The 25,873-nt window shown below is 48.2% G+C and overlaps 1 protein-coding gene across 3 annotated transcripts in view; it reads right to left on the bottom strand.

Annotated features, from left to right (window-relative positions):
* The window catches only part of CHCHD6 (coiled-coil-helix-coiled-coil-helix domain containing 6), a 131,335-nt gene that overhangs the window by 46,733 nt on the left and 58,729 nt on the right, over nt 1–25,873 (bottom strand). Inside the window, exon 5 of one of the 3 annotated variants that reach the window (XM_082345315.1) lies at nt 9,897–10,508. The exons of the other annotated variants lie outside the window; for them this stretch is intronic. Coding sequence (XP_082201441.1) covers nt 10,371–10,508 — 138 coding nt within the window. The 3' untranslated portion in view covers nt 9,897–10,370. Of the gene's footprint in view, nt 1–9,896; nt 10,509–25,873 lie in introns of those variants that run through there. 3 annotated transcript variants of the gene reach the window in all.

Here is a 25,873-nt window from a genome sequence, read left to right as displayed (position 1 = left end):
CCTGTAAGGCGGCTGGGGCACTGGCGGTGAGGGGGAGCTCCTGTCCTCATGGAGCTTAGATCCCAGCAGAAGAGACAGAAAAATAGGACAACTGCAGATGGACACAGGCTGGGGAACCACAGACGGACAGCTTGCAGGGTAGCGACCGTCGTTCTCCCTAAGACATTTCCCAGTCGGCCTTCTGGGGAAAAACACTGAATAAAGCACACTGTCTCCAACACAAGGTAACATGTCACCATTATGCGTGCCAGCTCTTGGGTCACAGTCTTTGAAGGGGGAAGCGAAGGGACCTGTCAGATGAGCACGCTCGATGCACCTGCCCTGCTCCAAACACAAGGCAGATAAAACCACGGAGACACGGCCAAATTCGCTAACAAGATGCAAACGTCCAACAGAACAGACGGGCACAGAGGCAGGTGAGGCCAAAGCCACAGCCTTGGGCAGAGGTGGCCGTGGGGCCAGCTTCGTCCCCGGAGCCCAGGGCTCCCCCAGAATAAGAAGCCAACCTGAAAATCCTGAGGACCCCATGTCAGGCCATGGTTCTCAATCTGCCAGAAGCTGGGTTCAGCCCAGAGGCCACAGCTCCAGCCCCGTGAACCCCAGGCCACAGCTGGGTGGTGCAGGGACTGGCTGGCACTTGGTGCCACAAAAATGCTCGGCAGGGAGACAAGGAAATAGAGAGAAACAAAGCCAACAAGACCAAAACCAAAACTTGCGCTCAAAACAAGCCTGCAAACCAAACCCCAAATACGGTGAGGAAGCATAAGCTTAGAAAGGCTGCCCATCAAACAGCAGCTGATGCGAATTCACTCCAGACAAAATTCACGTGATGGGACGTTATGACACGGTTTTTTAAAACTTTTTATTATGCAAGATTGTATTACTGTACTAAAATAATACTAAATAAACCCAGATATTATAATATTAAAATATATACTAAATAATATGAAATAAGTATAAATTTATAATAATATTTTTAAAAACCCAGATAGCCATCACTAAGCTTCAAAATGATAAACTAGGGACTTCCCTGGTGGTCCAGCAGTTAAGAATCCACCTTCTAATGCAGGGGACACGGGTTCGATCCCTGGTTGGGGAACTAAGATCCCACGTGCTGCAGGGCAACTAAGCCTGCACACTGCAACTACTGAGCCTGCGCACCACAACTAGAGAGAGAAGCCCACACACCGCAGTGAAACATCCCACATGCCACAACGAAGATCCTGCAAGACTGCAACTAAGACCCGACGTAGCCAAAAATAAAATTAATTAATTAATTAATTCACTTTAAAAAAAAGGAAATATTAAAAAAAATGATTAACGGGAATCCTGTTTCACCTACAGCGCCCACCCCTCCCTCCCCCCAGATTCCTTACAGCAGGTCATTTCATCTGCACGTACTTCAATACATTTCTCTAAAAGATAAAGACTTTTATTTTCCTAATCAGAACCAGTAGCATTGCATACCAAAAAAATGAATTCCTTAACATCATCAAATATTCAGCCAGTGTTCAAATTTCCAACTGATAAAGGATTTTAAACATGTAAGTTTAAGGTGCTCAAAAAGATAAATGAACTGCTGATTAAAAAAGAAGAAATGAACCTGAAACAGGCAAGCCCCCAAGCAGGTAAATATTATAAAGGTAAATTTCTTCAAGGAACAAGGAATCAAATGGATGAGACAAGCCCCAAGCTGAGGGCAGTTAGGGGGAAATTAGGAAATGGGGACGCAGTAGAGAGATTTGGTCCTGCAACGGGGACAAGGACGCACAGCAACAGAGGAGCCAGAAAACTCGAGGGCAGAGCACGGGCCCGAGTCCAACTGCCCTGTGGCTGCTCGGGGGACGCGGACGCACAGGGAGGGCAGGTGGAGGAGGGGGAGGAGGGGGAGGTCCGAGCAGGTGAGGCGGGGGCTGGAGGAGAATGAGGGGAGGAGAGGACGGAACAGGAAAGACCAGGCAAGGTGGCAGGAATCAGTATAAGTAATCAGGGATCACAGCTTTTGAGATGGTCCCCCAGGATCCCACGTCCCCGAGCTTGGGCCCTGGAGTGACACCCAAATCCTGATGAGCAGCTATGACTGGAGAGAGAGGGGGCAGTTCCAGGGGCAAAGGTCGTGCTTTCTGTCTGGCACCCGCCTGCTTGTCCACACCCATGGAGCCAGCTTCCCTGGTGTTGTGGGCTGCCTTCCGGAGATGCCCCCGTGGCACGGAGCTGAGGGGCCTCAGCCCAATGGCCCGAGGGCCTTGGGATGGGACTGCAGCCATGAGAGGCCAGAAGCAGAGGCCCAGCCAAGCCCAGTCCCAGCCCCAAGGACCCACGAGGTGTCCACCATGAGGTGTCTGCGGGCACCGTGAGGTCATACATGGTTACTGCTTTAAACCACTAAATGCGTAACTTGTTAATTAGCAACAGATAATGAATATAGACCACGAACCAAATAACCTCAGCCTTAAAGGAAAAAGATCACCACTTTGGGTAAAAGAAAGAAAAAGGAAATCCAACTGTATGCCACTTACAAGGGACCCGGTCCCCACACTAAGGGTCTCACAGAACAAAGGAAAACCCTCCACTGGCACAAATACATACTGCAGTGCCCACTGTTCTGTCTTGTTTACCCAAAAGGTTCAGCATTCAATCAAACATTTAAACACACACACACACAAGAAAATAAAGATGTACCACAGAGAGGAAATACTCAATAGAGCCAGATGCAACAATGGCCCGGAGTTAGCCCAGAGGGACTTCAAAGTCACCAGGGTTAACACGGCGGAGACTCTAGCAGGAAAGGGTGGGCACCGCATGGGAAGTCATGGAGACTTCCTACAGGAAGACAGGAACCCTCCAGCTCCCATTACTCCTGAGGAGACGCCAGCCGCTAGTCTCAGGTTGGGAAGAGGAGGATGGGAACAGGACAATTTGAAATGCCACAAACCTCACTCTCCTTACTGAGATTCACCCATTTTTCCTGAACAAATGCTCCTGGATGGCCACAAGTCTTTGGTTAACTTTCAGTTCTGAAAAAATAGGCTCTGTCCATTTTCATTGCTTTTATGGAAGAGAGGGTCTTCAGAGGCCCCTCCTCCACCTTCACTGACACCACCCAAACTAGGACAGAACCAAACGAAAACGCAAGAAATCGTGGGCTCATTAGCAAACTGGACAGAGCAGAGGAAAGAATCAATGAACTTGGAAACAAATGATTAGAAATTATTCAAATTGAAACCCAAGCAGACGAAGCATGAAAAACAGAATGAAACAGGGCCCCCAAGATCTGCAGGACAATATTAAACGACAGAGCATACCTTTAATTGAAGTCCTAGTAGGAAAAGAGAAAGATGGGGCAAAAAAAAGGGAAGAGATAAAGGCCAAGAATATTCCAAAATTAATTAAAGACCACAAATAGATCTGAGAAGCTCAGAAAAATCCCAAGCAGGGTGCTTTTGTGAAGTTCTTAAATAATTCCTGAAGTAACAGAATACTTCTTGAGCATAGATTTTTTAAAAAGTAATTTCTAGAATAACTACTAAAAATGCAACCAAAGAAAGCACAAATAAAAAGTCAGTAGAGGAGATAAAACGGAATTCTAAAATGTACTGATTCATCTCCACCCTCTCCCTCAAAAAAAATCTACAAGAAAGCAGCAACAGAGGAACAAAGAACAGATGGCACAAACAAATGAAATAACAAATGGTCAATTTAAATGCGCTCATACCAATAATGATATTAAATATAAACAGACTTACCCCTGTATTAGTTCCCTCTTGCTGTTGTAAGAACTTACCAAAAACTTAGTGGCTTAAAATACTACAAATTTATTCTCTTACAGTTCTAGAGGTCAGAAGTCTCGAATGCGTCTTATTTGGCTACAAGCGTGGTGTCAGCAGGGCTGTGTCCTTCTGAAAGCTCTGGAGAAGAACCCGTTTCCTCGCCCTTCCCAGTGTCTAGGGGTCGCCTGCATTTCTTTTTTTTTTTTAATATATATGCTTTTTAAAAAAAATTTACTTTTGGCTGTGTTGGGTCCTCGTTTCTGTGTGAGGGCTTTCTCCAGTTGCAGCGAGTGGGGGCCACTCTTCATCGCGGTGCGCGGGTCGCCTGCATTTCTTGGCTCATGGCCCCACGTCGCCCTGACCTCTGCTACTGTCATCACGCCTCCTTCTCTGACTCTCCTGTCTCCCTCTTTCCCTGATCGTTCCATGATTTCCCTTTCTCCTAATCTCCCTGACACTTGAGATCACACTGGACATCCTTGGATAATACAGGATAGTCTCCCCACCACATATTCTTAACTTAGTGACACCTGAAGAGCCCTGTTTACCATGCAAGAGAGTACATTCACAGGTCCTGGAGATTGGGAGGCGGACGTCTCTGGGGGGCCGTTATTCTGCTTACCATACACACCAGTGCAAAGGCAAAACCCCAGCTATATGTTATTGATAAAAAATAATACAAACAGGTTTTAAAAAATGGGAAAAGGTGTATCGTGCACACCAAGTACAGTAAGTCCCCTACACATGAACCTTCAAGTTGCGAACTTTCAAAGATGCGAACGTGCATTCCATCAACGTCAGGCGTGAGTGAAATTGCAGCTTGCCCTCTGTCTCCTATTGCCAGCAATCCTTCATCTCTACCATCTTCCACCTCCTCTCCCTCCTCCAGTCAGTAACTTTTCTTGCCTGTTCACTTGATGCCAGCCCCTGTGTGCCACCTGTCGTACTGCACCGCTGTACTTTTCAAGGTACTGTAAGATTAAAAATGTTTTCTTTACTTTTTGTGTTTTTTTATGTATTATTTCTGTGAAAAGTATTATAAACCTACTACAGTATATTATTATATAGCCGATTGTGTTAGTTGGGTACCTAACTAACTAAGGCTAACTTTGTTGGACTTATGAACAAACTGGACTTATGAATGCACTCTCGGAACAGAACTCATGTGCATGCAGTGAACTTGCTGTATAAGAAAGCTGGTATAGCTATATTAATATCAAATAAAGGAGAATTCAAGACAAAAAAATATTACCAGATATAAAGAAGGGCAGTTCACAATCATAAAAGAGACAATTAGTCAAGAAGAGATAACAATTATAAACGTGTATGCACCTGATAACAAAAATCCCAAATACATAAAACAAATTTGACAGATTAAAGATGAATATAAACGGATCTACAATCATAGTCAAAGACTTTAACATCTCTCAGGATACTGATAGAACAACTAAACAGGGAGGGCTCACAGGGCAGGCGGGTTCCAAGGCAGCAGAGTAAGAAGAGAACATGACCAGGAAAACGCGAGGCCGCCACGTCCCTGCGCATCTGCCACATCCCTTTGCGTCCACCGCGTCTGATCCGTTGGCCCCGCACTCTGCACCCTCACTTCCTCTCAGCAGCACCCAGGTGCTGGGCGGAAGGTACCACCTCGATTGTAACAGAAACAGGCATCAGAGACGACTCCTGAACGACAGGGCCGAGTCAGTGAGAACAGCAGTGACCACGTATCAACAGTTTATAAACAATGACTCAAGTGCTCCTTCAACTCACCCAACCGTCCGGTGAGGAGGGAACCATTAAACCCACTTAAAAGGCAAGAAAACCGAGGCACAGAGTGATGCAGTCACCCAGAGCCACACAGTGAGGTCACGCAGAGCTGAGATGCTAAAGTCATGGTCCCCCTCCCAGAGGGACAGAGTCCCAGCACGCGTGGGTCTCCACGCAAACTGTCCTGGAAGGTGCTACCATCCCCGAGGTTTCTAGGAGGGCTCCGGCCTGGGAGGGGAAAGGTCAGGAAACTAAATGTAACCACGTGCACGACTCCGCTTAAGGTGGCGGCCTAGGGGGCTGGGCAGAGCGACAGGCCGCGTGGGTCTCCTGCTGGGGAAAGCCTGGGACTGCCCAGCCTCCTCCGGGAAGGCCACCCAGTGGGGGCCACTGGGTCACAGCCCTGACCTCTCCACGCGGCACGGAGGACGGGACTGAAGCTGTGAAGTCAGCGAGGGTCACTGCTGAGTGGATGAAAGATGGGAGGGAGGGAGGGAAGGAAGGAGAGGCCCGCTCATGGCCATGAACTGCCTGGTCCTTCTCTGGTCTACTGGGTGGTGTTGGTTTGGTTTGGTTTTCAATTGAATTGGTCACCAGCGTTTACCAAACCGGGATTTTTACAGAAAAACATTTGGACTTGCCTATGAGAAAATGGAAAATGGGTCATGAACCCAGCGTGGACAGTTCTGCCCGGGGCCGTGCGTCTTCCTTCCCAGAGCCAAGTGCTGGGCCCGTCTGCAGGTGCCCTCCTCTCCCCGGCACTGCACGACCCTCTCTGGCCTTGCTTCTCCCCACACCATGGCCCCGCTGCTTCCCAGTCTCCGCCTGTTCAGACTATCAGCCACCACAGCGTCCCGGCGGCTCGTGTGTCTGGAGCCCTCCTGGAGCGAGGGACACAGCAGGGGGATGGCAGGCTGAGGACATGCTGATGAGCGGCTAGGATGCCGGACGGACGTGGGGAAGGGCTGGGAGGACAGGGGCAGCCAGAGAGGGGGGTGGTGACCACTCAGGGCCTCTGAGGACACGACACAAACGCGAAGGCTTCCCGGGGAAACAGGCTGCTGTGCCCGGGCCCGGGGAGTGGAGAGAGGTCAGCTGTGCTCAAAGGGAGGGGGCACCCAAGAGCTCTAAGCAGGAGACCGATACGATCTGACTTATTTATTTTTTAAACCCAGTTCATAAAAGCCGAACCGGAAGGCTGCTGCCCAGGAAGACGTCCTGATTCCCTCTTGTCGCGCACGGTGACTCGCGGGCAGGCGCACAGAGCATCCCCCGCGGCTGTGTCAGCTGTCGCCACACAACGGCAGTGAGGAGAGGCTCACAGAGGAAATAATAGGCAATCTTCTAGCCGAACACCTTTTAAAAAGTAATGATGGAGAATAAACCCCTGCCTGGGAGCGAGGCAGGGGCTGTCTTTCAGCGCAGGGTAACAACACGCCACTTGAAATAAGCCGGTCAGGCAGAGGAGTGCCTGTGTTCAGATCTGCAGGCTGACAAGATTGGCGGGGGGAGGGGGCCGCACTCCACTCCGCCGCCTGCTGCTGCAGGTATCAGAGCTGAGAGACATGGCTTAAACACAACGGTGCCTGGGCCGCGGCTCTCGCACAGGACCAGGCCACGGGCAGAGGGGCCGCGTGCACCGGGCAGAGCCGCCGCTGTGAGTGGGGGCTCCCCCCACCCCACCCCGTGCCGAGGTGTCCAGAGCACCCTCCCGGCCTGATGTGAACTGAAGACGTTCTCAGAGGTGAACGGCTCGGGGGAGCAGCCCTGACTCACCAGGAGCGGGTGGCCAGGGGCCTGGTCACAGCCTGAGCACGTGGCCGTCAGCAGGCAGGCGGGCCAAGCTCCCAACCGCCCAGAGGGAGCCGGGCTCCGTGCAGCACTGTCCCACCACCCCCGCTGGCTCCCACGACCTGGGCGGAGACCACGAGGACGCGAGAACTTGGAAGAGCCGCCCCAGCGCTGGCGTGGGGCCTCTGTGGCACAGCCCAGAGGCCAGGCTACGGGGGATGGCGGCGGCCACCCTGATGGCCTTCGAGACACACGATGGTACGGGGCCAATCCAAGGTCTGCTCAGACCCTGCGGGCCCGCCCACAGTCTCTGCCAGGCCACCTCGTGGACGACAGGGAGGCGGCACTGAAGGACCACTCTTCTCTGACCTCGACTCGACCACCCGAAAACGCCGCCCCCTTCACGGGCACGCCAGGGTTTCCACGGCTCCGCTCTTGGCTCCTACTGTTCTTTGCCAGAAATGCCTCTTTTTCTGCATCCTGCCTGCCAGCCTGGCAGCTTCTCTGAGGCTCTGCCCACATGCTCTTCCTTCTTGGACTCTCCAGCCCCCTGTAAACTCCCGTCTTGGGGTGTGTGGGCAGGGGTGTGCTGTCCTACTTCTCCGTGGGGCAGGTGTGTTGGGGACGACTCGTCGGGGCGGTCACCTGGCTCAGGCTCCGACAGTCACCGTCCCCTGAATCCGGGCCCCCAGCCTCCCTCCCTGCTCACAACAGCGGGGCTGGTTTCTACGGCTGCAGTCAAGATCTGACTGTCGTATCTTCTCTTCCCTCGGCATCCAAACACAACGGCTTCTCCCATCTGTGCTCCCGGGGCACTTAAATAGATTTTATAGTTATTCTAGCCGTTGTTACACCAAGCGATCTACTGAGCCCCCTGCCAACATCCGCGCTCTGGGGGGGGAAGCCCCAAGCCCCTTCTGCCCATCCGGCGGTGCACCTAGCGTGCAGGCACTGGCCATTCGAGCTCAGAACTGAACTTACACATTCACATTATCAGAAGCAAGACTCAGGCCCTTACGCAAGGGCCAAACCTTCAAGAGTCTCCTGGGAGGTTATCCACTTGCTGTCCACCACACGGCTCATCCCACGACTGCCACTGTCCAGGCGTGGACACCGACGGCAGGACCGGGCTGGGGCTCAGGGCCTCTGTCAGAGAAGCACCACAGGCCAGACCCCCCCCCAGTCACTCTAACAAAGCTGCCGCTGTTCAAAGTACTGCTCAGAACTAGCATGCTGACGCCTGTCTTTAACAGTGTAAATCTTCCATCCTTAAGAGAGGTACTGAGTTTCTGGAAAGAGCCAGAAGGCTTCGGTACCGGGGCCAAGGAAGGAGGTGAGCTGTCCCAAGGTGGGGGCAGAGCCAGCCACAGAGTGTGCAGTGGGCACCCCGACCCCAGGGGGAACCTCCCTGCTCCGGGGGCAAGTGCGGGGTTTCCGCCCCACGGAGTGCTGAAGGGGTGTGGGTGTGTGCACACACGTGCACGCGTGTACATGTGTGTGCGTGAGCCTCCTGTCACACCCCGGTCCCCCCATGGGGACTGTGTCTCTGGGCCTCGTCTGCCCCACTAACCTCTAAGCCCTGGGGAGCTTAACTCAAGGGCTGGGTCTGTAAGCTGCTCGACCCACAGCGACAACATGGGGCCTCCCCACCCTCCCAGCACCGCATTCCGCGGGCCTGCCCCACCCGGCCCATCATCCTCTCACGGGCCTGCAGTGGCTCTGGTCACCTGGTCCCACACCAGCCCCCCTACTGGGTCAGGCTGCCGCTTGAGTCCTGTTCCCAGGGACCCGGGAAGCAGAGGGAACAAGCCAGTGCCCTTATGGGGACCACAGCAACTCCAGGAGCCGGAGACGCTCAGCCGTCCGTTCCCTCCTCTCAGCGAAGGAGCAGCAGGGGGAGGGGAAGGAGGAACCAGGAACGGGGCCCAAGGGACCCCGCCCGAGCCATGGTGAGGGTCTCGGCAATGCAGAGGCACTGAGAGTTTCAACGGGGGACATTCATACTCAGAATTGCCCGTCGCGAAGGGCAGTCTCCGGCAGTGCTGGAAGTCAATCGCAAAGGAGAGGAAAACCCTGTGGCCAACATCCTGTTTAGCCAACCAGTGAGGAGGCCAGGACCCAGGGCGTGTCCCTGACGAGGCCTCTGTGAGAAAAGACTACAGACAGGGAAGGACAGGTCTCACCTGGGGGCCGCGAGGGGCGGGGAGGGCCCGGCGCGCGGCCTTCCAGGTCGGTGGGGCGATGGCCCCTGCGCAAAGATGGAGGTGGGGGTTCAGCTCGTGGGAGCAGCTGTCGGGGGGGCCCGGCTAAAGTTGCCCGCACGCCTGGCTGGGCAGGCCCCCTTCCAGTCCCCACCTGCAGTGGGAGCCCTACGGCGTCTGTGGACACAGACGGCCCGCGGCCCACGTGGCAGAACTGCTCCTCCCGGACCAAGTGCCCTGACAAGCTCTGGACCAAACACAAGGGACAACCATCTGAAGGCCCTGGAGAAAAGCAAGCACAGCCAGGAGCTTGCTGCTGAAATACAGCCTCCGTGCACCAGTGCCAAATAGAAACGTGGAGACAGAGTTTTGGGTGAAGTAGCAAAGAAACAGCTTTATTGCTTTGCCAGGCAAAGGGGGCCACAGCGGGCTAATGCCCTCAAGACTGTGTGTCCCCCCCCGGAGGGGGTAGTGAGGGGTTGTATAGTGTTCAAGGGGCGGGGCGTGGTCAGCTCGTGGACAATCCTGGGATTGGATGGCATCAAGGTGAAGTTTCACCTTGATGAAACATCAAGCATCATCACCCTTCCGGTTTCAACACGTCTGGGGGTCTATGTGCTTGTGGTCAGCAGCTTTCATCTGGTGGGTCAGCTTCCTGCAAAAGCAACTTAGGAACGTGCGTCAGGCCTTTGTCTGCATCTTTCAGGGAACTGGGAGTTCAGTGATTTTGTGATGTGGCAGAATTGTAGTCTCAGCTGTTCCCAGTTCCCCAGCCCAACAGCTACTCTTTGTTTCTCCATTTTCACATTTCCCATCATTCACTCCTGAGTCAGCATTTACTTCAATAGACAAGGACACGAGGGCCTGTACACGGTTTCATGCAGGAGGAGGGTCGCCATGTGGAAGGAGGACACGGCAGGAGGGGCCGCCATTTCCACGAGTTTTCAAGAACTGGTCCCATTTGGTGCCACACTGGGAGCTGAGAAACCGAAGAGAAAACGAGAAATCTGAGTTCGGGGCCATGCTGGAGAGTGAGGGGAAGACCCCAAAGAGGAGAGCCCCGAGCCCTGCACATGAACTCTGCCCATCTCAGGCTGACCCTGACCTGCCCGTGCTGTGCAGTGAACGCTCATTAGAGGGAACTTGAGGTTTAAACACCTATTTCAGCAAAGAAGGACCAAAGTGTCCACGGTCCACTGTCCAGCCCACAAAGCTGGAAAACAAACACGAACCAGCTAATTAGACCCAAGTAAGTAGAAGAGAGGAGATAAGAGAACAGGAGTGGAAATCAAGGAAACAGAAAGCAAACAATAGAGAAAATCAACAAAGTCTAGAGTGGGTTTTGGGAAAAGATCAATAAAACTGATAAGTTCCTGGCTGGAACACGAGAAGAGCGCGTGTGGTGACAAGTCCCTGGGACGCAGGAGGGCATCACCAAGGGTGCAGAGCAGGCCGGCGGACCCCCTCTGGCTCCCCCCAAGACTGAACACTCCCTCTTCTCAGAAGGACCACACATGGCCCGGCGGGGACCACCCTGAGCAGAGGCCCCAAAGGAGAAGACGCCGGTGTCCTGTGCCATCCAGGCTCCAGACTGACAGGTCCGGGGCCACCATACCCTTCCAACACACGTCCTTTTGTTTAGGCCAGAGCTGGTCTCCAGCCAAAGAATCCTGGCTGTTACCAGGGGCACAGGCACCCAGTTAGGACACAGGGGATGACACGGCAGCCAGGGGACGGGGACCAGCAACTCCGACAGGAGGAGGGACACCAGGAGCTGACGCCAGAGGCGGCACTGATGCGGTGGGACGTGCGCCCCAACTCAGACCAGTCCTTCCCCTCTGCCCCACAGGCCCCCAGAGCCCAGGCCTCCGGAGAGGCGGGCAGGCCAGAGCCAGAAATGACAGGAGAGGCGGCAACAAGAAATCTCTTGGGGCAAGGCGTTGCCCGGAGGTTCTGGGACGGACACAGCAACGCTTCCTGGCAAGAAGGTGCTCTCCCCAAAGGAGCATTTGGGGAGGCGAGCGCTCCCGCCTTTGCCCATCCCCAGGAGGCCTGGGGAACCGAGTGTCGGGAGCCAGCGGGAGCCAGCACAGGGAGCCTCAGCTTCCAAGGGGAGGGCAGACCTGACTCCTGGCTCAGCAGCCTCCTTGCTTTCTCCTCTGCAGGCTCTAAGCCCGTGCTCTGCGCATAAACCACACCCCTGCTCATAAGCCCGCAGTTTAGCTACGAGAACGGTGGATCTCTCATCATCAGGCAGGCAGAGGGCGGCAGGAAGTTCAAGCCCAGCCTGGGTGCCATCCTTCCCTGATCCCCCGAGCCCAGGAGTCCTCCCTATGGACTCCCAAGAACTCCAGGATTCCCCCACCATTAGTCACTGACTGGATCCCATCTGGGCTTTTCTGCACAAACTGGCCCCAGGGTGGGAGCAGAAGCTGGGCCACACCCTGGAGGGGCTGTCACAGAACTGGACATCAAGGACAGAGGTTACTATATGTAAATTATATCTCAATAATCTCTCCTTTAAAACGATCAGTTATAATTCACCACTTTAATGGAATAAAGGGGAAAAACACATGGGCCTGAGCAGATTCAGAAAAGTATTTGATAAAATTCAACACATACTCGTGATAAACTCAGCAACTTAGCCCAGAAATCTGACAAAGAGTATCTATAAAACCTGCACTAACACCAGACTTAATGGTGAAATACTGATCATCTTCCCCTATGTCCACAACTAAGAGAACATCACCCAGATAATAATTTCTATCCTAAACTGTACTGGAGGTCCAGCCAGTGCAACAAGGCAAGAAAATAAATGAAATTTTAAAAAATTCCCATCCTTGAACTGGAAAGGAAAAAGTAGAATTGCCATGACACTCAGATGACATGACTGTAATGTAGAAAAACCTAAGGAAACTACGCAACAATATGTGGACTAATAAGTAAATTTATCAAAGTCGCAGGATACAATGTCATAAAAATTAAATAGAAAGTAATCACATTTCTATATACTAGTAATAAATAAAAATAATTAAAATGAAAAGCAATACCATTTTCATTAGCATCCAAAAATATAAAACACCCAGGAGTAAATCTAACAAAAGAGATCTAAGATCACTGCACAGAAATCTATGAAGGATTGCTGAGAAGGCCTAAACACAGAGAGAGAGAGAGAGAGAGAGAGAGAGAGAGAGAGAGAGAGAGAGAGAGAGAGATGGCGGGGGGGAGAAACTGAAGACTCGAGAATGTTAAGATTTCAACTCTCTCCAAGTTAATCTACAGATATTAATCTGACAAACTGATTCTAAAATTGATATAGAAATGCAAGGAACCTAGAAAAGCCAAATAATCTTGAAAACAACAAAACTAGAGGACTAATACACAAGATAATCAGACCTACTATAAAAGGAAAGAAACTGATTGAACTGAACAGAGTCCAGAAACAGCCATCACACATAAAGCTAACTGATGAACGACAGAGGTTCTCTTGCAATCCAGGGAGGGAAGAGTCACCTTTGTAATAAATGTATATCCCTACCTGTACCTTATACAAACTTTAATTCACACTGGATTAGAGACCTAAATGAGAAAGATTTTTAAAAATTGAACGGTAGCATCAGTACAATCCCTATCAAAATCTCAGCTGACTTTTTTCTTTTGCAGAAACATAAAAATACATCCTAATATTCATACAGAATCTCAAGGGACCTCGAACAGTCAAAAGAATCAGGAAAAAGAACAAAGGTAGAGGATTCACACCTCTTGATTTCAAAACTTACCACAAAGCTCAGTAATAAGACAGTGTGCTACTGACATGAGGATAGATGTGTAAATTAATGGGAGGAATTCAGAGGCCAGAAATAAACCCTTATATTTACAGTCAATTGATTTCAATGAGGGTGCCAAGTCCATACAATGGAGAAATAACAGTCCTTCAACAGATGATGCTAACACAACAGGATATCCACATGCAAAAGAAAGAAGCTGGACTCCTACCTCACACCGAATAGAAACACTTAAAATGGATCAAAGACCTAAATTTAAGAGCTGAAACTTTATACTCTTACAAGAAAATACAGGGATAAATCTTCATGACTTGGAATTTGGCAACAGATTCTTAGATATGACAGCAAAAACACAAATAACTAAAGAAAAAATAGATCAGTTGAGCTTCATCAAAATTTAAAACTTTTGTGTTTCAAAGGACATCATCAAGAAAGTGAAAAGATACCCACAGAATGGGTGGAAATATTTGCAAATCATTTATCTCACAAGTGGCTTGTACACAGAACTCTTACAACTCAAAAATGCGAAGGCAAATAACCTAACTTAAAAAGGGCAAAGGATCTGAACAGACATTTCTTCAAAGAAGATATACAAATGGCCAATAAGCACATGGAAGGATGCTCAAAATCATTAGGGAAATACAAAGAGCTGCCAGTCGCACCCACTAGAACAGCTCTAGGCAAAAGGACAGACAATAACAAGTGTTGACAAAGATGGAGCACCAGGAGCCCCCCCACATGCTGGTGGGAATGTAAAATGGTGCAGCCACTTCGGAAAACAGTCTGGTAGAACCTCAAAAGGATAAAGGTAAGAGTTACCGTATACATGAATAATTCTACCAAGTAATAACAATACAAGAGAACTGAAAACTTATGTCTAAAAAGAACTTATTTATGAACGTTTTTATAAGCATTATTTATAATAACCAGACAGTGGAAACAACCCAAATGCCATCAACTGATGCACAGAGAAATAAAATGTGGTCCATCCGTACAATGGAGTCTTATTTGGTCATAAAAGAGGAATAAAACACTGATACATGCTACAATATAGATGAACCTTGAAACTATTATGCCCAGTTTAAGAAGCCAGACACAAAGCCCATACATTATATAATTCTATTTCATGAAATGTCCAGAATAGGGAAATCCATAGGTACAGAAAATAGATTAATGGTTTCCAGGGGACAGGGCTGAGGAAATAGGGAATTACTGCTAACGGTAATGGTTTGGGGGGATGGTGCGAAATGCTCTAGAATTAGTGGTGATTACTGCAATATTCAATGAATATGCTAAAAACAATAACGTGTATGCCTAAAAAGGGTAAATTTTATGATATGTGAATGATATCTACAATAAGCTGTCATTTTCTTAAGTGCTTCTAGAAGAAAACAGTAAACAATGAAAAATATCTTCATGACCATAGTATAAGCAAAGACGTTCTAAACAGGAAACAAAAAGAATTAAATGTAAAAGAAAAGTGTGACAAATGGGACTTAACAAAAGAGATTATTAAGAGAGTGAAGAGGCAGGCCCCAGACTGGGAGAAGATATATGCACATTATATATTTTCAACAAAGGACTAGATTCAAAATGTATAAAGAATTCCTACAAACTGATAGAAAAAAAAAAAAAAACCCAATTTTTTTTTTAAATAAGTAAAAGATATGAACTGACATTTCACAAAAGAGGCTATCTAAATGGCCAATAAACATTTTAAAAGCTACTCAACCTCCACAATCATCGGGAAATGCAAATCACAACCACTGCTTCTCCAGCAGAATAGTTCAAACTAAAACAACTGACAGTAAGAAAGGGGGGTGGGGACGGGAGCCCCGGAACTCTCACGCGCTGTTGGAGGGGACGGAAATCCACACAAGCACTTGAGAAAGCTGCGTGGCTGCTCCCTTCAGTTAAAGACGCAACAGAAACGAGCGCTATGTCCACAAAGCCCACGTGCGAAAACGCATCGCTCGTCGGGGTCCCAAACTGGAAACAACTAAATGTCCACATGCAGCCTGGTCCGTGAGCTGTGGTCTCCACAGACAAATGCTCCCCAGCCACGGCACAGGGAAAGCACAGCGGAGCACAGCAGACGGGGAGAAAGGGCACCCAGGGAGGGAGGGCAGACCGACCCACGGTGGCCGAGGCTGGCCAGGGTCATCTGTGGGGAGAGCTGACCAGGAGGGGGCCGAGGGGCCGTCTGCGATACAGAAGTGCGCTGGATCTTCATGCAGGTGCTATCACACCTGGGGAGAAACGTGTGCTGACTTAAGATCGCTGCATTTCTTACTATACCTCAATAAAATATATATATATATTTTTAAATACCTTGACCAAGTAAGAAGGCGGCCCACTCATTAGAAGTAAGAGCTTCCAGCAGAGGAAGGGCGGCTCCCTGGAGAAGGGGTCCCGGGCACAGACAGGACAGTGGTGCCGCCAGGGGTGCCCACCACCCCAAGAACACAGCTGGCAAGTGTCAGGGCCAGGATTGGAACCCAGGCCGGCCTCCAAGCTGGCTCTTTCCACTAAGCCACACGGTCTCTCGTAACGAAGGAAGCCCAGGAGCCGGCCTAGAAAGGCTCCTTCCGTTGGCTTTTCCTCGCGTCTCCCTCTGGGCGGGGAGTCCTCCTCCAGAGCCAGGCCCGCGAGGCCCTTACGCCCCTCAGGGACACGGCCGGGGTCTGGGCCTGAGGGGCTCCCCGTGTGGGGCTCTGGGGCTGCTGGGGCCCACATGCCCCGTGCACACACTCACAGGCAAGTGGCCTCCGACACGCACGCGGGCGTCCCTTTAGACACCCGTCTGCCCCAAGAGGCCTCGATCAGGGGTGGCCACCGTGATCTCAGGCCACTCGGAGGCGAGGGCTGAGGAACACAGACCGCGAAGGCACGGCCAGCCGGCCTCCATGCGACCCCGCCGGTCACCGCCTGGCTACAGGCCGCAGCCTGGGCCGGGGCACAGGGGCAGGCGCGCCCGTGTCGCTGCTGCCTGCGTGGCCTCTTCACGGCAGGGACCTGAGGGGCAAGCATAGATACGTGTAGTTCTCTGCTGATCTCTCCAGCCCTGCGGCTGCCGCAGAAGCTGGAACCGCCCTCAGGCAGCACACAGAGCCTGGCCCTTTGGCCTCAGACAGTGGACAAGGGAAGCCAAGCTGCCCAGGAACAGGCCCGGCCTGTTCTCAGACAATGGCTCAGAGATCACCCTCTGGGCGGCTGTCAAAGTCCAGGCCCACGTACCCATACCTGATCTCAGTGTGTTCTGGAAAAAGAGCCTAAACCCGGAGCCTGCAAGCCCACCTTCCCATTATGATGCGGTGGGGCGGGGTGGGGGGATGGGGTGTGGCTCAGAGGATGGGCAGGCTTTACAGAAAGGGCTGAGCCAGCGGAAACAGAGGCTGAGAGAGACAGCAGAGCTACCTGGACCACACCAGCAGCTGCAAGCTGACCTGCCAAACTGAACCTTAAAAATCCATCCTCACACCTGCCCAGGGGCCTGGGAGCAGACACAACAGGTGTGCAGACCACAGCCCCACGGCCGGCATCCCAGTCTGCACTCAGAGAGGCCTCCTCAGACCCACTGGCGGTGCCGAGCCCACTGCAGGAGGACCAGGCTGTCACAGAGAACGGATTCAGACAACAGGTAGGCACGGGGGACGGTGGGGCCAGGCCGCCGTCTGCTGCCCTCCCTCCCCGTCCAGGAAGCTCCAGGTCACGAGGCCTGCTGGCACAGAGCACTGAACAACAATGGTCAATCTGCTCACATCTGCAGGCAGGAGAGTTCATCTTCCTAACTGGTGAGATGTGAAGGCCACCAGGTTGCCATGGTGACTTGTATCCGAGAACACTGGGCCCACATGGATAGGCGATCACTTCATATGCCTTCGTTTTTTTCCTCTTAGAAACTGCATTCAATGTAGAGTCACAACCAGTAGAGGTAATAAACATAGTGAAAGGCAGGCCGGCTGTGTCCGAGGGTACCGGTCACCTCTGCAAGACGGACGTGGAGTCTCCAGGGATGTGCACGCCCTGGGCAGGCAGCCACAGAGCCCGAGAGGGGCCGGCGTCAAACGCCCCAAAGCACCTATTCGCAGACAGGAGAAGCTCGTCCGTGAGCCCCATGGCAAAGGGCCTCCCACATGCACACGACTCCAGGGGAGAAGATCCCTGAGTTAGGAGGGTCAAGAAAGGGCTCCATGGAAAACAAAAGAGGACCACAAGCTGGAACCCTGCCCTCTGCCAGCTGGGCTCCCCAGGCCGGCCCACCCATGCTGACATGGGTTAGGGTTAGCACCGGGCTCCGCAGGCCACCTGCTGGTCAGGGGAAGCCCCAGTAGGAGGCAAACGGCCCAGTAGGAAGCAAACAGCCCGGGCCTGGCTGACCATCCTCAGCACGCGCCACGGCCTCCTGGTGGCACTGACCCGGCCCAGGGGAGGGGGCGTGCAGGGCGGGAGGGGCTGGAGGTGGCCAGGCCGGGAGCCTCTCCTCCTCTGCGAGCAGCACAGATGTGGAATCGCAGTCAGCTGACGGGGAGAGAAAGCCTGGGCCTTTTTTGGTAACTCTCAATGCCGTAGAAGTGGCTTTCCGACATCTGCCTGGAAAGCTTTTCATTTAAAAAAAAAAAAAGGAAAAAGTGATACTCAAAACTGCTTTAGATAAATTAAAATGAGGTACTATAAAATGTTCAGGTAACCTACAAGAAGATAGGAAAGGAAAACCATAGAAATGAAAAACGGTACATACAGACAAAAGACGATAAATTTAAATCCTAATATATCATTAATTATATTAAATATAAATGATCTAAACACACCAATTAAAATAAGAGAATTCAGAACAGCTTTAAAAATGACCAAACTACATGCTAGCAAAGAATTTTGTGTAGGTAGATTAAAAGTTCAAGTATGGGGGCTTCCCTGGTGGCACAGTGGTTAAGAATCCGCCTGCCAATGCAGGGGACACGGGTTCGAACCCTGCTCTGGGAAGATCCCACATGCCGTGGAGCAATTAAGCCCGTGCGCCACAACTACTGAGCCTGTGCTCTAGAGCCCGCAAGCCACAACTACTGAGCCCACACTCCACAACTACTGAAGCCCGCGCACCTAGAGCCTGTGCTCCGCAACAAGAGAAGCCACTGCAATGAGACGCCCGCGCACTGCAACAAAGAGGAAACCCTGCTCGCCGCAACTAGAGAAAGCCTGTGCGCAGCAACAAAGACACAACACAGCCAAAAATAAAAATAAATTAAATAAATAAATTTAAAAAAAAAAATTTCAAGTATGGGACTTCCCTGGTGGCGCAATGGTTAAGAATCCGTCTGCCAATTCACGGGACACGGGTTCAAGCCCTGGTCCAGGAAGATCCCCCATGCCACAGAGCAACTAAGCCTGCTCACCACAACTACTGAGCCTGCACTCTAGAGCTAGAGCCCACGAGCCACAACTACTGAAGCCCGCACGCCTAGAGCCCATGCTCCACAGCAAGAAAAGCCACAGCAACGAGAAGCACACGCACCGCAACGAAGAGTAGCCCCCGCTCGCCACAACTAGAGAAAGCCTGCACACAGCAATGAAGACCCAATGCAGCCAAAAATAAATAAATAAAAATAAATAAATTTACTAAAAAAAGAAGCCATGAAAAAAACTATATATTAAAGAAAAAGATCAAGTATGAAAAAGATGTATCATGCAAATAGTAATCAAAAAAAGCTAAACAGGCTATATTAACGTTGAACAAAGAGATTTCAGAGCAAAGAACATTACCAGAGAAAAAGTGGTGATTACATAATGATAAAAGGGTCAACTTATTAAGAAGGCATAACAATCCTAAGTGTGTATGCAAAGAGAGCTCCAGAACACAGGAAGCAGATAACAGAACTGAACACAGAAATAGCCAATTCTGGAATTACAGTTAGGGACTTCAACACAACTCTCTAAGAAACTGAAAAAAACCCCACTAGACAGAAAATAAGCAACAATACAGAAGAATCAACAATACCACAAACCAACAGGACCCATCTAAAATGTATAGAACACTTCACCTAACAAAAGAATAAACATTAGTTTCAAGAATATGTGGAGCCTTCACCTTTAGATCATAAAACAAAGCTTAACAAATTCAAATTAACTGATATCATACAAAATATCTTCTCTGACCATAATATATTACATCAGATTTCAATAATAGAAGATAACAGAGAAATCTTCAAAAACTTGAAAATTAAGCATCACACTTCTAAAAAACCATGGGACACAAAAAAATTTTTAATGATGCAGTGTTTATACAGAACCTAATAAAAACAAAATGACAACACATCAAAATCTGTAGGCTACATGAAGATGTTAGAGCTCTTGTGCATTGCTGGTGAGAACGAAAAATGGTGCAACTACTGTGGAAAATAGCCTTGTGGTTTCTCAAAAGCTTAAACATAAAACTACCATATGATCCAGCAATTTCACTTTTAGATATACTCCCAAAAGATCTGAAAGCAGGGACTGAGATACTTTCACACAAATGCTTGTAACAGCATTACAGTAGCCAAAAGACAGAAATAACCCACATGGCCACCAACACTAGGATGGATAAATGAAATGTGTTCGATACATACAATGGAGTATCATTCAGCCTTTAAAAAAAAATGAAACTCTGACACCTGCTAAAACATGGACAAACTTTGAAAACATTATGTTTAGTGAAATAAGTCAGATAAAAAAAGGACAAATATTGTATGATTCCACCTTTATAAGGTGTCTAGAATATGCAAATTCATAGAGACAGAAAGTAGAATAGAGGTTACCAGGGGCTGGGGGAGGAGGAATGGGGAGTTACTATTTGATGGGAACAGAGTTTCTGTTTGGGGTGATGACAAGATCTGGAAATAGACACTGGTGATCATTGTACCACATGGTAAACATACTTAATGCCATTGAATTATACAATCAAAAATGGTTAACATGGGCTTCCCTGGTGGCACAGTGGTTAAGAATCCACCTGCCAATGCAGGGGACACAGGTTCAAGCCCCGGTCTGGGAAGATCCCACATGCCGCGAAGCAACTAAGCCCGTGCGCCACATCTACTGAGTCTGTGCTCTAGAGCCCACGAGCCACAACTACTGAGCCCATTTGCCACAACTACTGAAGCCCGCATGCCTAGAGCCCGTGCTCCGCAACAAGAGAAGCCACCACAATGAGAAGCCCACACATCGCAACGAAGAGTAGCCCCCGCTCCCTGCAACTAGAGAAAGCCCATGCGCAGCAATGAAGACCCAACAGCCAAAAACAATAAATGAATAAAATTAAAAAATAAGTTTATTAAAAAAATGGTTAACATGGTAAATGTATATTTTACCATATTTTTTAAAACTCTCTGGGCTGCAGCTAGAGTTCAGGGAGAAAGCTACACCCTCTACGACAGGCAGCACCCAGTGACCCCTGTCTTATGATATTCACAGCATCGTGTAAGGCCCTCCCCTTGCTAGACATGGGCTGGACTGAGTGACTTGCTTCTCATGAAGAGCACCCAACAAAAGTGACTGAGTGTTACTTTCCTGATTAGGTTACAAGAGCTGTGACTCACTCTGGCTCTTCTCTCTCGCTTGCTCTCCTGAAGCAAGCTGCCGTGTTGTCACCACCTCAGTGGAGAGGCCATGTGCCAGGAAACCGAGGGCAGTTTCTGGCCAGCAGCCACCAAGGCACTGACTTCTGCATGAGTGAGCCTGCAAGTGGGTCCTCCTAAGCTAGTCTTGGGATGCCTACAGCCCTAGCCAACACCCTAAATGCAGCCTTGGGAGAAATCCTGAAGCAAAGGACCCAGATAAACTACATCAAGTTTCTTGACCACAGAAACTGAAATAGTAAATGTCATTTTAATCTATTAAGTTTGGGGATAATTTGTAACTAACACAGCACTAAATGCTTATATTAAAATAGAGGAATGGTCTCAAATCAATACTCTACACTCTAATTTCAAAAAACTAGAAAAAAAGACAAAATAAGCTCAAAGTAAGCAGACAGAAAGAAACAGACTAAAAACAGAAATCAGTGGAATTGAAGACTGAGAAACCATCAAGCCAAAAGCTGGTTGTTTGAAAGGATTAATAAAATTGATAAACCTCTAATAAAACTACAAAGGAAAAACGAGAAGAACAAATTACCAACATCAAGAACAAAGAGGAGATATCACGACAGACCCCTGAGACATTAAGAGGATAAGATAATACTATAACAACTCTACACATATAAATTCAACAACTTAGATGAAATGGACCAATTCTTCAAAAACTACAAACAACCGAAATTCATCCAAGATGATATAGATAATCTCAATAGTCCAGTAACTATTAAAGAATTGAACTCATAGTTAACCTTTTGAAAAATAAATCTCAGGCCTGAATAGTTTCACTAGCAAATTCTTCCAAGCATTGAAAAAAAGAAACATCACCAATTCTATAAATTCTTTTCCAGAAAATAGGAGCCATACTTCCTAAATCATTTTATGAGGTCAGCATTACCCTGATACTAAAACCAGATTAACGTTTACAAAGGAAGGAAGGAAGGAAGGAATAAAGGCTACCAATAATTAATAACAATGAAAACAGATGTAAAAATCCTCAACAAAATATTAGCATATCAAATTCAGCACATGTGTGTACATAGATATATGTGTACACACACACACACACACACACACACACACACAGCATGACCAAGTGGGGTTTATTCTAGAAATACAATACGGGTTCAATAATCACAAAAATCAATGTAAACAACCACATTAAAAGTCTAAAGGAGAAAAACCACGTGATCATATCAAGTGATGAAAAAGCATTTGACAAAATTCAATACCCCTTCATCATAAAAACTCTCAGCAAACTAGGAATAAAAGGGAACTTCCTCAGTCTAATGAATAGCATCTATAAAAATCTTCAGCTAAAGTCATAATGAAAAGACTGAATGCTTTCAACCAAAGATCAGGAACAAGACAAGGGGGTCCACCACTCTCACCACCCCTATTCATCATAGTACTGGAAGCTTTAACCAATGCAACAAGGCAAGAAAAATTAAAAGCAAATAGATTGTTAAAAGAAGAAATAAAAAGCTATGCCTATTTGCAGATATGCCCATCTAAGCAGAAAAACCTAAGGACTTAACAGAACAACTCCTGGGTTAGCAAGGTCACAGGATACATACAAGGCCCTCACATAAAAATCAATCTTATTTGGGACTTCCCTGGTGGTCCAGTGGTAAAGAATCCACCTTCCAATGCAGGGGACACCCAGTTCTATACCTGGTCGGGGAACTAAGATCTCACATGCCGCGGGGCAACTAAGCCCACGTGCCACAACTACTGAGCTCGTGTGCCTCAACTAGAGAGCCCGAGTGCCGCAACTAGAGAGCCCACGTGCTCTGGAGCCTCTGCACCACAACTAGAGAGAAGCCCGACTGCCGCAACTAGAGAGAAGCCCACACATTGCAACTAGAGAGAAGCCTGCGCGCCACAACAAAGAGCCCGTGCCGCAACGAAAGATCCCACACGCCTCAACAAAGATCCCGCATGCTGCAACTAAGACCCGACACAGCCAAAAAAACAAAGAAAAAAATATCAATCTTATTTCCAAATACTAGCAATGAACAACTGGAGACCAAAATTTCAAACTCAATACCAGTTACAACAGCTCCCCCCTCCCCGCAACAGACACACACACACACATACCCCACACACAAAATGCATGTGGATGTGTATGCTGAAAACCTCAAGGCATTGATAAACATCAAACATGATTTTAAAATTTAAAGAGACATTCTGTGTTCATGAATTGGAAGACCTAACATTATAAAGATCCCAACTCTCCCCAAAATTATCTATAAGCTTAATGCAATTCCTATCAAAGTCTCAGTAGAACTTTTTGCGGATATAGACAAATTCTAAAATGTCTATGGAAAGGCAAAGCAAATCAAAGATCTAAAGTAATTTTGAAAAAGAACAATAAAGTTGAGAGAATCACAGTATCCACGTTTAAGATTCACCACATAGCTAAAGTGATCAAGACAGTGTCGTATAGGCAGATGAATAAACACAGATCAATAGAACTGAAGAAACAGCTGAAGCAAATATGATCAACTGACTTTTGATTAAGGTTCAAAAACAATTTGATAAAGAAAGAATAGTCTTTTCAACAGTGTTAGAACAAAGAAATGAAACTCAAATTAAACCATTCATTATACAAAAATGAACTCAAAACAGGTTATAGATCTAAATGTAAAACGTAAAACCATAAACCTTTTAAATGAAAATACAGGAGAAAAATCTTCATGGCCTAGAGTTAGACGAAGAGCTCTTAAATATGACATCAAAAGCATGATCCATAAAAGAAAATAACTGATGAACTGAACTTCAAAGTTAAAAACTTTGTTCTGCAAAGACACTGGTGAGAGAATGAAAAGTTGAGGCACAGACTGCGAGGAAATATTTGCAAATCACATATATGATAAGGGACAAGATACAGAGGACTCTGTAAACTGAACAGTGAGAAAACAAACCATCCAATTAGGGAAGAGACAAAAGACTTGAAAAGACACCTTACCAAAGAGGATCTACAAATGCTAAAGGAGCACATGAAAAACTACACAATGTCATTAGCGATTAGAGAAGTGCAAATTAAAGCACAGTGAGCTACCCCTTCACATCGACTAGAATAGCTAATTATTTTATTTACTGACATTTTTTATTTTAAATACTGCCAGTACCAAGCATGGGAAAGATATATGGAGACTGGATCACTCACACACAGCTGTTAGGAATGTAAGATAGGCCAGCCACCCCGCAAAACAGTTTGGTCGTGTTTTATAATGTTAAACATACACTCACCAAATGACCCAGCAATCCCCCTCCTGCGTTATTTATGGCAGAGAAGTGAAAGTTAGGTTTACACAAAAGCCTGGGCATGTGTATACATAGATGGTGGCTTTACCTGTAATAGTCAAAAACTGGAAACAACTCAGATGGCTTTCAAACAGGTGAACAGGTACACAATCTGATATATCCATAAAATGGAACACTACTCGGCAATAAAATGGACCAAGTTATTGATGCACAACAGCAACTTGGATGGATCTCAGCGGCGTTATGCTGAATGAAATAAAAAGCCAATCTCAAAAGGTGACACATATATAATTCCACTTACATAACAGCCTCAAAATGATAAAATTATGCTCACAGAGAAGAGACAAAGGTTGCTAGGTCAGGGTTGAAGGAAGGGGGACTTTGTGGGATTGATGGGACAGCTCTGTGTCCTTGAATGTGGGGGTGGTTACGTGAAAAAATATATGTGTGTATGCGTGTATGTATATGATAAAAATTTATGATAAAATCTGACAGCTCTACACACCAAAAAAACAGTAATAATGGTAAACAATGAGTACATATGAAAGCTGATGATTCTGAAGGAGGTCTGCGGTTAGCTGAGGTTTTACTGCCGCTGTAACTTCCCAGCTGTGATCTCTGCACTATGGCAGTATTCAGCAGGTGGGCATATCAATGATGTCTACACCCTAATCCCCAGACTGTGAATGAGATGAGATTATCCTGGATTATCCAGTGGGCCCAGTGTCACCACATGAGACACTGCTTTCAGGAAAAGCAGACAACTTTTACCAGCTGGTGGTAGAAAAGAGGATCGGAGATCAAAGCACAAGAAGAAGTGGATGTCTGCTGCTGGCTTGAGAAGGACGGGCCTTGTGGGGAGGAGCTGGATTCTGCCAACAACCAGAGTAGCTTGGGAGCATTTTCCTTCCCCAGAGCCTCCAGCGAGCACCAAGGCTCCAGATGACACCTTGGTTTTGGCCCAGTGGACTCCAAGCAGAGAATCTGGCCACCACGTCGGACTTCTGACCAACAGAGCAGCAGTGCTGTTTCCAGCCAGGAAGCGAGTGGTGACTTTCTAGAACAGTAACAGAAAACTCAATACAGAGTAATTTTCAACTGAGATGCTTTGGGGACTTTTTGGTAACATCCGGAGACAATTTTGTTTGTCACACCTTGTGGGGGCGCCACTGGCATCTAGTAGAGGCCAGCGGTGCTGCTAAACATCACACAGGGCATAGGACACACCCCCTCCCCAACAAAGGCATGTCCAGTCCCAAGTGTCACTGTGCTGAGGTTGACAGACCCTGTACTGTGGTACATGTAAGGTGTCATCACTGGGGGAGGGTACATGGGGATCTCTGCACTGTTTCTGCAACTTCTGTGTGAGCCTAAAATTGTTTCAAAATTTTAAATTTTTTAAATATACAGACATAATCACAAGGACAATAGAAGGAGGCACAGCTTCTACACCACTGGAAGTGGGTAAAAAAAATAAAGTGCTTTGGGAATCTTGGGCAAATATAAGCTAAGGGGAAGGAGTCAACAGAGAGGAAAAAATTAAAAACATAAGCAAGACACTAATGAAGGAAACTGAAGACCACACAAACAGATGGAGAGATACACCATGTTCTTGGGTTGGAAGAATCAATATTATTAAAATGACCATACTGCCCAAGGCAATCTACAGATTCAATGTA

Source organism: Balaenoptera borealis (assembly GCF_965194805.1).
Source record: "Balaenoptera borealis genome assembly, chromosome: 12".
Taxonomy (NCBI): Eukaryota; Metazoa; Chordata; class Mammalia; order Artiodactyla; family Balaenopteridae; genus Balaenoptera; species Balaenoptera borealis.
Note: the sequence above shows the minus strand (reverse complement) of the source record. Positions and strands in the feature narration are given on the sequence as shown.